At 44.6% G+C, this 10,748-nt stretch overlaps 3 protein-coding genes across 6 annotated transcripts; 1 reads left to right on the plus strand and 2 right to left on the minus strand.

Moving 5' to 3' along the window:
• Positions 1-136: 136 nt before the first annotated feature.
• LOC131890622 (PAN2-PAN3 deadenylation complex subunit Pan3-like) lies at positions 137-4,767 on the minus strand. 3 transcript variants are annotated; one of them, XM_059240016.1, is made up of 9 exons: positions 4,594-4,767; positions 3,871-4,250; positions 3,286-3,792; positions 3,023-3,214; positions 2,537-2,943; positions 2,131-2,465; positions 1,895-2,056; positions 1,602-1,816; positions 137-1,351 (listed from the first exon to the last, which is right to left on the minus strand). In XM_059240016.1, exons 2-9 carry the CDS (start codon positions 4,036-4,038, stop codon positions 1,112-1,114), a joined length of 2,226 nt encoding a protein of 741 aa, XP_059095999.1. In that variant the 5' UTR covers positions 4,039-4,250; positions 4,594-4,767; the 3' UTR covers positions 137-1,111. The 3 variants fall into 3 exon arrangements, with proteins under 3 accessions (XP_059095999.1, XP_059095997.1, XP_059095998.1); XM_059240014.1 differs by having other exon boundaries at positions 4,559-4,699; XM_059240015.1 differs by lacking the exon at positions 4,594-4,767 and adding an exon at positions 4,340-4,477.
• LOC131890628 (uncharacterized) lies at positions 4,695-6,175 on the plus strand. Of its 2 annotated transcripts, XR_009374334.1 has the most exons (4): positions 4,695-4,709; positions 5,170-5,240; positions 5,573-5,803; positions 5,876-6,175. XR_009374334.1 is itself a non-coding variant. In XM_059240026.1 (2 exons), the coding sequence occupies exons 1-2, from the start codon at positions 5,743-5,745 to the stop codon at positions 6,124-6,126; spliced, it is 312 nt and encodes a 103-aa protein (XP_059096009.1). In that variant the 5' UTR covers positions 5,649-5,742; the 3' UTR covers positions 6,127-6,175. The 2 variants fall into 2 exon arrangements, 1 of the variants encoding a protein (XP_059096009.1); XM_059240026.1 differs by lacking the exons at positions 4,695-4,709; positions 5,170-5,240 and having other exon boundaries at positions 5,649-5,803.
• On the minus strand, positions 6,161-7,303 carry LOC131890626 (carbonyl reductase [NADPH] 1-like). Its single transcript, XM_059240024.1, has 2 exons — positions 7,149-7,303; positions 6,161-7,076 (listed from the first exon to the last, which is right to left on the minus strand). Exon 2 carries the CDS (start codon positions 7,061-7,063, stop codon positions 6,218-6,220), a length of 846 nt encoding a protein of 281 aa, XP_059096007.1. The 5' UTR covers positions 7,064-7,076; positions 7,149-7,303; the 3' UTR covers positions 6,161-6,217.
• Between the last annotated feature and the right edge of the window lie 3,445 nt (positions 7,304-10,748).

The following is a 10,748-nucleotide window of genomic DNA, read 5'->3' on the forward strand; positions in this document are numbered from 1 at the left end:
AAGCAGAAGAAAAAAAACAAGACGAGCACCAAAACTGCGACGTAAGAGCGAGGCAGCACAACATACTGACGGTTTTAACCCTTACCTGCTACTAGCTGAAGGGACCGATGGCTAGGTAAAAGAAAAAGGGGACACATCGTTTTCGTGAATGTATTTTTTGCTTTTTTTCGGGGCGTTTTCACAATGGTTTTTCGCGTTTTTTTCGTTGATTTTTCTTCCTTAGCATTTTTGTTCCTTTTTTTTTTCATTTTTTTTTCATGGCATATTATGTTGATTTCCGTTTCTGAATCGACAAAAATAAATAATGATGTTGATATTGAGACATATGAGCGATGCACTTGTAAACAGTCATGGCCACACTCGGCAATCAATATCTTTGGAAGAAACGTCGAAACTGAACGATTGGCATGAGCATATTATGCAAAATTTAGGGCCGCAGTTAACATCCGATTCGCCATTTGGAGTTTTTGGTCACCAAGGCGTATCAAACATCAGGTTCAGAAATCATCGTACTACACGAATACAGTGAAGTTTGTTTGTACTAACAAATGGATGATGGTACTCTGTAACGATGAAATGGACAGACAAATAGCAATAGTAGAGCTGAGCCGTACTGGGCGAGGGGTAAAATCTGTTCTGATTGTAACGGGCTTCAGTCATCGCAAACATTGTGTAATTTACTGATCAGCAATAGAGATGAGGTCGAGTATTTGCGAGTACTCGAAAAGATTTCGAGAATGGAAATCCACACCGTCGTCGTCTGGCCAGACTACGCGATATTTAGGTGGATAATCTTTGGGCTACATGGTTTTCTTCTTTGCAAAAATATAATTGCGATATCTTGTTTAAGTAGTAAGACTCTCGCCGTTTACGAAGTCAGGCTCAGACATAACTGTGCTGGACATGAGGAGGTGGGGAATGCACGAATGCAAGAGCAGAGATTCTAATGTACCTCGAAGGATTTGTTTCTGCAAAATCAACGTTGTTTGTGACCTGTGGCAGGAATGACTAGATCGCTCGGTTGATCGATCATCTCACCCACAACAGGAAAAGAACAGATCTACTTCCTTCGTGTTTCGGATCCAAACGAGAAGGGTGAAAATTATCTGCTTTAGTAATGAGAACCCATGGCCCCAGAATGTCCCGAAGGGTTTGGGGGCATCCGACTGGCTTGCACACACTCTGAGAAAGATTGCTCCAGACTCAGTTTCAGCTCGGCATAACTGACGACAAGCACGTTCTGTTCGTCCCTTGACATGAGGCACACCCGCTCAGATGAGCCAGCGTCTAACTTATTGAGGCAAGTAATCACATGAGCCATATCCAACCAGGGGCGGTTGTCCTCCATGACCTGAAATTGGAGGCATTGGTTCAGGGTACACATTTCTTCATACTAAATTAGCTCTAATTCATTTGGCACGGGGTCATATCATCCACGGTGAATTTCCACTCTCTGAATTTTCACACTAAATGGTTAAACTTTCTTCATGTTGTTAGTGCCAGTGAACACAGAAGATGGATCAACTTTGGTATTCTCCGAGTTACACGTAAGAGTACGGTGAGTTGGGCATAATTTAAAGCGGTTTTGGCGCTGTACTCACTTGATGAAAGACGTAATCCCGGAACAACTTCAGCATGTACCGATCGCCATATTCTGCCCAACCAAAGTCACCATTGAGCTCAGCACGATCCACGACGGTTGAAATTTTTGTAGACAAGCGGAAGAGTCGAGACGATTCGACCTCTTTGGATAGCTCTGATTCAACGCTGTCACATCGAGCATATGCCGCGTCCAAATGCGTGTAGAATCGGGCACCTGTGTTTGACAATCCGTTAGATTCATTCACTTCAATCAATTTTCTGCGCTAGGTATATTGTAAATGAACTTATTTACCAATCATCGGCATGAGGTCGTTCACACTTTTGACTCGGTTCGGGTTTGTTAGCAGATACATGATGAGGTTCCTGAGGTCTGTGCTGTAAGTTGAGGTAACAATTTCCATCGATGTTTGAAGGTTCTCTCGTTGAATGGCGAGAAAGGAGTTGCAAGCCAGAGCTGGAAAAGGAGGGTCACATGGATACACGATTGGGTAAGGAAGGTTTTCCGGAATAATAGAACAATCGATTCACCTAAGACGATTTTGCCCAATGAAACGAGATCTTCTTGTTGGTAATGGGCCATGGCACCCATTGGATTGCTAGCAGCCGCGTCAAAGGTAATGACATCGAAGATACCTCCGCAATTTAAGAGGAGTCGAGATTTGTTAATGATCAAGATCTTTGTCGGGTCCAAAGTACGGCAGGCCAATCCCGCGGAATGGATGTGCCGAAGGGCCGAAGTTAACTGGATCACGTACGACCAAATGACACTCTCAGCCAAGAGCCCGTTATTTGTCAACATGGCCTGTTGGCGAAGCATCTGATTCTTCTGTTGAGAATATGGTCTGGCGGTCCCATCAGTCCCACTTCAGAGGTGTTGGGAGAAATTGAAATTAAAACTAATGAGTATATGGTAGTTACATTTTTAAGCGACTACCTGAATGGGTCCATGAACGCGTTTCCCGTTTGAGCTGGATGACTAAAATGCTTCTCCATCAGGGTCTCAGCCCCCGGATACAGATCATACACGAATACCATTGAATGGTCGCCAAAACTCTTGGTGGTAAACACTTGGCGTAAGGAAACAAGATTGGGATGCGACAGTTTTCGCCATTGTTCCACCAACATCATGCACTTTGTGTTGAGTAGGCGGTAGCCGTGAATTCGCCTGAGACACACTAAGACACCGGTCTTCATGTTCGCCGCTTTGTACACGGTCGTGTAATAGCCGAATGTGTGCGATTTGTTTTTCATGGTTGGGCTTTGAGGAACAGATTCCAATGGACAAAGCTCCTTGAAGTTGTCCACTTCGGAAGGAACGCCAGGGTGCTGGTCCATATCAATCTGAAAACGATGACGGATATCTTCTTTTCACAGTGAAGAGCCATCAATAGTCGAAACACACTCAAGAGCAAAAACCCACCTGAGCCCAACAGATCTGCTGTCGCTTGAGGATATCGATTCGGATTTCGCTGTCCGCTAAGAAGCCGGGGATATTGGCCCTCACTCGCATGTTGGCGACAAAGCTAGGCGTACCCGAATAAGCCGAGTAGTCGGGTAACAAAGTCGATGTCCCGCTATTCAACCCTTGGGAGGACATGGGGTGGCTCATGGGCTATTAAAAAAAGTACAAGTCAATATGGTATTTTTTGATTAACTTTCTCGATTTGTCACCATTACACTTACCATTTCATCGCCTGAGAAAAAGTACGTGGTGCCTCCATCGCTAAACGTCGCTACAGCCTCCAAGGCGGCTTGCTGCTCGGGTGTCATGCTGGTGGGCGAGATTCGGGCCACACTCCCCTCCGAATCTGCCCCATTGCCAGGGGCGGGATGGGCAGACGGAACGGGAGAGCGGGAATACAATCGACCATTACCCCCAGAGGAATGAGGTTGACGCAGACCCATCACACCATTACCGGCGGACCCGGACCCGGTGGAACTGGTGGCCGAGGCCGGTACGAATTCTTGTATATGGTTGATATTCGTGGCCGTGACGGAGGTTTGAACCGAAGAGCGACCCAAGCCACGATTATCATCACCAGTCAGGTTAGCCTTGGATTCCAAGGCCTGAATGGATTGGGAGGTGTTCAACTCATGCGATCCGGCGGGCGACCCATTAACATGAGGGGAGCCTGATCCCATCATGGGCGGTGGACCTCGATTGTTCATGTAGGCCATTAACTTCGATCCCTATCCATAATATGCCGACAAAGATCGGAAAATCATAACGGAGGAACAGATATCCGGCCTCAAAGTACGGCTGCTCACCTGAGGTAAGGGCCCGTTATTGAGTAAACCCAAAGCGGTGGCCGGACTGCTGGCTGTACCACCGTTGGGCGGAGGGGGCGAGGAGCCCGCGGATCCCGGAGCGAGAATCGATCCGGCCCGGAGTGCCCCCGCCGTGGGCGGACCAGACAATGGGGAAGGCAAGTACATGGGCGGGTCAGCTCACCCACACAACCCCCCCATGATCAGGTTGGGCAATTCGGGGAGCTCGATGAAGATGAGACACGCCAGAGAGCCACCACTAGCCTTAAAGGCCAAGCTCACGGTCTCGTGAACAGACCTAGGCCCAAGGGAGAGCGGAATCCAAGACTAAGGCTCGGTTGGACTGAATGAGGGAGGTAGAGCAGAAATGGGCAGGCAACCTTCAATGAAGAAAAGAACCTGACTCGAAAGTCGTCCAACAAACCAGGAAGAATTCAAGAAGCAAGGAAGGAGCAGATGAATTCAGCACCTCCAGCACATCCAGCACCTCCACTACGCCAATGGCCAAGACACACAACAACTGATCGACTCGCTCCCTTCCAAGTGCCCAGGAGAACAACCGAGTGGCAGTGGCCGTGGCGTTGTCGGCGCGTCGGCGCGTCGCCGCAACCACCAGTCAACCATCATCAGCTTCTTCTTCTTCCACCATCACCACCACCACCACCACCACTACCATTCAACTACTTACGAGAGGACCAGGGAACTGAGACAAAGTTCACATACGCGGCCAAGGACAGAGGGTTATTCCGGGATTCGGGGCGTTTCAGGCTAAAGCAGAAGGCTTGAACCCGTCGAGGTACCGTAGTTAGCGGTCATGCGGACCTTGAGAAAGATTTGAGGTGATTTTGATAGGAGAGCTTTGTTATTTGCGCCGTGAGGCAGGAAGTCCGAGAGGCGCGCGGTGCGCACTCAACATGAGTACTTGAGCTAAGGCTGGCCCCGATTGGTCACCCTGTAGGCAGAGTGGGCGAATGGGGCTAGCCATCCCAGTGACATGTTGCGCTGTTCATGTCAGAGCATCGGGGCACAGGGTGATGGGATTTCTTTTTCACAAACTCCAGCCGATGGGATGCGATCGGAGGAGACAAACTAATCTTACTGGGTGACAACGTGTGAAGCTGGTGTTATGTCTGATGTGTCTCTGTCTACGGAACCAATTATTCGACGCTGGACAGACATATGTCAATGATTTTGAAGACAGGAATTAATTGCAATTACACTGACCGTGCTTTTTGAATTTCGCGTTATTAATTGCAATAGCAAATTACCTTTGTCAATTTGGTCGGCTTTTGCTTTCAGGTGGGATGACATCATGGATTTCCAAGCGACCTTCTCATTTGCATGATACAAGTTATGGAAACTTCACAAAAGTACTTGACAGAATGAAAACAAGTGTATCTCTAATTCCATCACACCATGGCCCAACGTAGCTCTGTCCCATTAAATAAAAGCGCAACGGAAAAAGATTCATCCGAGGCAAATGCAAAATACCAGCTTATAGTACTTTCAACAGGGACAGATTTTGTTCCTTTTAAGACAAATCTACGAATATCAAAAAGTAATTTTCAATCTGGGAGCACAATCTAAACTTGTGGTTTGTGTGAAAATGCAATTGTAGTATCTCAATTACATTAACATATGTCTTTCATTACAATAAAAAAATCTTTGGGTTCAAAAGTAATGAACTACGGCTACTTCGCAGGTCCGGCGTTGACCAGAGACACGACCCCATCAAGTCATCAAGGAAGCCTTTGACGTCTTTAGAGCTTATCGATGCATGTTACGAAATCCTAGAATGTGCAAATAAATGTCATTATCTACCTAGTCCATTAGTGTTCTCTGGGTCAGTTCGCACAGAATATTTGAGGCATCATGAACCAAGTGACTTACGTCCTAATTGTGGTGAGCTTGGCTCTTTGTCATTCCGCTCAAGGTAAAGTTATCGCATGTTAATAAAAGTTAATCGCATGACCTCCCCACTGTCATATTCACTTCATGATCCTAGCTGCTCCCCGTCAATGCACCATTGGGGATTTCGCTTATGGTGGTAGCGAAATTTTGGTGAGTGGAATGCATAACTCTAAGAACTCCTGGGAGGAGTGCCAAGTTTCGTGCCAAGCCATCACAGCCTGCACCAACTGGAGCTGGTTTTCACCCGATGTCGATGGTACCAGTCAATCCTATTGCACTCTCCATTTTAGTGGCAGCCAAGGATTACCTCTGCCTGGAGTCATTTCAGGTCCCCGAACCTGTTAAGGCAGCAATGAATGACCATGATCGCATGGCAATAAATGATTGAACTCACGCCCATGTATTTCAAAAAAGCTCTCATTCATAATATTCAGCTTTAACCTTTCACCCAATCCAAAATCTTGCAATCTTCCCAAATATACTGGCCTTTAACTTCCGTATTGGCCGGGAGCATGGCTGCAAAGAGAGATGAGCGGGCACCTTCATCGATGGTCAAGGGACCTTTGTGACTCGTCATGTCCGTGTCCACGTATCCAGGGTGAACGTGGTTGACCACGTAATCTGAATCACTATCCAGATTAAACTCCCGTTGCTGAATCCGACTTAGCGCACTAACACCCACTTTGGAGACGGAGTAAGTGCTATTGGGCCAGCCTTTTTCAGCGTGATTTCCGGCCTTGGCACTGGCGACAAAATCGTGCATGAGTTCTTCCAACTTCTCGATTTTGAGCTCTGGATCGCCTAGGGTCTGTTTGAGAGCGGCATTAGCCGCACCCGAGCCTCCCATACGGGCTAGAAATCCGGCTGAGCTCGACATGTTGACCACTCGAGCCCCAGGTTTTAAGATGGGAAACAGGATGTCGCAAGTGCTCTTCAGAGCCCAGAAATTGGTCTTGAGAGTGATCTCGGCTTGGTGACCAAACGGTTCGGTAGCATTACCTTTGAAGGCGATAGCCGCATTATTGACCAGAACATCAATCCCACCGTACTTGTCTTTCATAAAATCCCGGAGAGTTTGGATACTCTTGGGCTCGTCGATGTCGAGTTGGTGAAAATGAACCACGAGATCCTCTTTCATGAGGGTTTGCACGGCCGCTAAGCCTCGCTCAGAATTTCTGGCCGTTAGGTAGACATCACCTTGGAAAACTTTGGCCAAACCTCGCACAATGGCCAAACCAATACCCTTGTTGGCACCGGTGACAATAGCAACACGTCCAGGCATCTTCTAGTGATAACTAATAGATTTAAGAAACAGAGGGTCATACATTGGTAACATAAAAGGGAAATAGGTGGGGGAAACTACTTACTTCTCCGAAGGTAACAGAATTAATGGCCAACGTTTGCCGCACGATTCTTGTGTTTGATGCCGGTTCAAAGAGTACGTCAGTGTACGTTCACAATTCGGCAAACTTTGTTTGGGAACCTTCCTCAAACCTATTTTTTACGGACAGCCAATGTGGAGACTCTGTGAGGGTTTGTGTAATATTGCGAAAAACCATTTTGGACCAAGTTGGGCATCATAAACAATAATGGCCCAATGACAATTACAAGCCAGTGAAAAGAAACAGAACATCCCGATTAGGCAAGAAACTGGCTCAAAAGCTATGGCGAGGTAAATTGTGAGTTGGCCTAGCCCTCTCTATTGACTAGTCTTGGGCAAGTATGAGTGTTCTCCAGTCTCTTACTAGATTTTGGAAAATTTGGCCTGGACTGCTATCTATTAGAAAGGGCTCGAGTCCGGACTTGTCAAGAAAAAGATATTCATTTTTCTTTAGAACTTTGCAAGACAAATCTTTTTGCAAGACCTGGCCATAGTAAAAGACTCAAGTTCTCTTCCGGACCCAAGTCTGGGTCAGACTTGTATGAGTACCACTTTTGCCGGAAATGCCTCAGCAATACTATTGACCTCCTTTGATATATTTATTGTGGAAAGAGTGTGCAACGGCTTATGACTATGTAGCATTTCACCACACAGCAAAAGCAAACCTGTATGGGTTACTAAATTGAATGCACAACTACTCCTCTCTAGGAGAATTTGATGTCTTTGTAGTACTACTTATCAGTTATCTAAATGGTTGACCCACAGCTTTTTCTACTACTTTTGATCATGCAGGAAACCTTGAAAGTGCAAATTAAATGTTTATGCCAACTTGAATGCCAATAAAATAAACATAAAATAAGACAAGGTCTTGATTCTTGGAGGAGACATAACCTGACCAGACTAGTCAAGTGACTGACATGGGTCATCTGTGATTCCAATGATACCATTTTTTTATTTGTCATGCTGAAGGAGTGAGCTGAGAGGTGTCAAATTTTACCTTCTCAATAGTGCATGCTAAGTTTTGATTAAGTGTTTTGTCTATCTTGTGGCTTTATTTGCAACTGAGCCTCTTTCTAAAAAGCCTGAAGAAGATGGCAAATTTGGGTCAGAAATGAAAAAACGCATGCCATGTGAATCAAGCAATGACATTAAAAAGACAGGAGGTTCAATGTGTAGGCAACATCTATTCTTGTCAAGCCTTTAACACTTGAATAGGATACTAAAAGTAACCAGAACATTTTTTGACATTGTATGGATTTACATTTTACAGCGTCAGAATTGCCTCTAAACCTCGAAATTCTGTGTCTGGAAAAATAGTTTTCGAACCTCCTGGAAAACAATCTATGACCCACTACTGCGAGGAGAGGGGAGTTGCAAAAACTTCTGGCAATTAGCGAGGTGGAAAGTGTCAAAACCTCAAAACTTAGATGATAACCTGGATTTGACTATGTAATTTCGAGATGACACTGGAATGGAATTTGGTGATTCCAAGTGGGAAAAATGGAAGTGAATATGCGGAAAACTCCGAGACCACTAACTTGGTGCATACGCTCACGCAACTTCTGTTTGTAGAATTTAATTCGGGTGATATAAAGAGGTACTCAAAAAATGCAAATAAAAGTGACAGAAATGCAAAATAGTTTACTTCAGAAAGTACGGAAATGGGAAGGAGCATGCATATTTTTAAGTTCTTTTCCCCAGAGAGGCTAATTAGTGACTCACGGAAAATAGGCAAAAGAGCTTCGGAAAAGGGTAAGCATAATTTCTTAAAAAAGACACTTTCATCTTATGCATGTCTCCTGATTTAAAAATAAAATTGTTCTTTTAGTACATGGTTAAAATATCAAGCAGCAGACTTGTTAGCTAAAATAGTAGTTAATTCATTTTTTAAACATAACTCATCGTTATGTTCTGTAACAAAATCGTTCAAAATTCACCAAGACTGTTTATGCTAAAAAAAATGCAAAGGGCTACCCTAGTATCCTAACGCATTTAACCTTTTTGCTTTCAAATATAACATTTTGTAGTTAAAATATCAATATTTCAAGCTCTGAAGTTTTGTGAATCATCATTAGGACTGTCCAAATAATGCAGTTAAATTGGCAAAAAGTACAACTTAAAATCCAACAAAACTGCAAACATTTTTGTTAACTTTTTGTAACACAATTAAACCCAGTATGATGACAAAGCAAAATATCACGATACCTAAAAATGCAAAAGCACCGTGAAAAGGGCTTACTGGCCAATTTATTCCCAAAACGACATTGATTGTTGTTTCTCCTTTCGCCCTTATAAGCTTAAAGATAAATATCGGAATGCTGAGACGACGGAGAAGGTTTAGTTCCTCAGACTAAGAAATGAGGCCAATGGTGTTTTTCTTCTCAAAAGTAAAAAAAAAATCATGCAACAAAAAGAAACACCCGGCCACGAAATATCCGAAAAACTCACCTGTAAACAGGTTCATGAAAGATGGCATTTCCGGGATCTATTGTGCATCAGCCCGCAGGGTTTATCTAAACTTTTGTTAAAACAGCCATATCATGAACAAAAAGGGAATAGATACGTAGATATGTATGTATGTATGTATGAACCATATGTCGTATGTGGACGAATTAGAAAAGTTGGGAAAGCGAAGAAACCAAATAGAAAGTTACGTAATCAATTCACCATATTTGCTAAAAACAACGATTTGCTTTTTTTGAGCACAATCCTTTTTCCATTGAGTGATAAATATGCCGTCATTTCATTGACAAATACCATTTCAACAAGGAACACTTGCATGTTTGCTCCTTCTACTCCTTAAATAATAATGCATCAAGCTCAAGGATTCCAAGCACAAGTGAGACAAATCTTATGAGCATTGACGGGTCATTTTCAAGACATATATGGGTCAACAAACGCCTTTGTTCTCTCAAGGTGGCCGAAATGATGGTCCAGATTTGAGAACAAATTGAGTTAGTAGCTGCGTCCAGGTTCGACCAACCACGTTTCTTTACCTAAACGTCTTTTGTGAGGCATGCCCCACGACGAGTCCTAATTTTGATTTGAACGGTAAAATCATCTTTTCTCCCAACACAACATGGTTGTCAGGAAAGATCGTCTATCTGAGTTCCACACTGTGAACACCAATGGTTGCATGTGGAACTAAAGAAAAGTCCGTTGCTTCTTGTTCTTGGCCTGCTAATCCTCTGTTGCTTGTCCGCGCACTACTCGCTACCCACCCACAGACCTTTTCCTGCTCCAACGGCTGGCTAGCATGGGTGCATCCGCTTGGCACCCAGTCTTTCTTCTATCTATCTGCTTGAATACAAAGAATCGGGGGTCTTTCAGACGGAAAACCATGCCGTCGCTCTTTATCGCACCGACTGGTCCTTGATTCGACAGCGATCTTCCAAGTTCAGGTCTGCGCTCCCAACTCCCAAGACGTCAGCTCCGTCAGCTCGTTTGGTTTGATAACCTGAGGTGGAGATCTGTTTCGTTGGGGGCTGTTCCTGCTGGATGCTCCAGCAAGCGTCCTACAGGCCTTTGGTGCTTCCAATGTTTGCTCTCTGATCAAGCTGACTTGTTTGGAAATGACCTGCCTAGT

This window comes from Tigriopus californicus, chromosome 11 (assembly GCF_007210705.1).
Source record: "Tigriopus californicus strain San Diego chromosome 11, Tcal_SD_v2.1, whole genome shotgun sequence".
NCBI classification, from domain to species: Eukaryota; Metazoa; Arthropoda; class Copepoda; order Harpacticoida; family Harpacticidae; genus Tigriopus; species Tigriopus californicus.

Excerpts from the sequence above, each read along its gene's own strand:
- LOC131890622 (XM_059240016.1), bottom strand. The coding sequence starts at position 4,038 with ATGTACTTGCCTTCCCCATTGTCTGGTCCGCCCACGGCGGGGGCACTC. Across the intron at positions 3,793-3,870 it reads ATAACGGGCCCTTACCTCAG|GGATCGAAGTTAATGGCCTA; the intron begins GTGAGCAGCCGT and ends TATTATGGATAG. Across the intron at positions 2,944-3,022 it reads AGCAGATCTGTTGGGCTCAG|ATTGATATGGACCAGCACCC; the intron begins GTGGGTTTTTGC and ends CATCGTTTTCAG.
- LOC131890628 (XM_059240026.1), top strand. The coding sequence starts at position 5,743 with ATGAACCAAGTGACTTACGTCCTAATTGTGGTGAGCTTGGCTCTTTGT. Across the intron at positions 5,804-5,875 it reads TCTTTGTCATTCCGCTCAAG|CTGCTCCCCGTCAATGCACC; the intron begins GTAAAGTTATCG and ends TCATGATCCTAG.
- LOC131890626 (XM_059240024.1), bottom strand. The coding sequence starts at position 7,063 with ATGCCTGGACGTGTTGCTATTGTCACCGGTGCCAACAAGGGTATTGGT.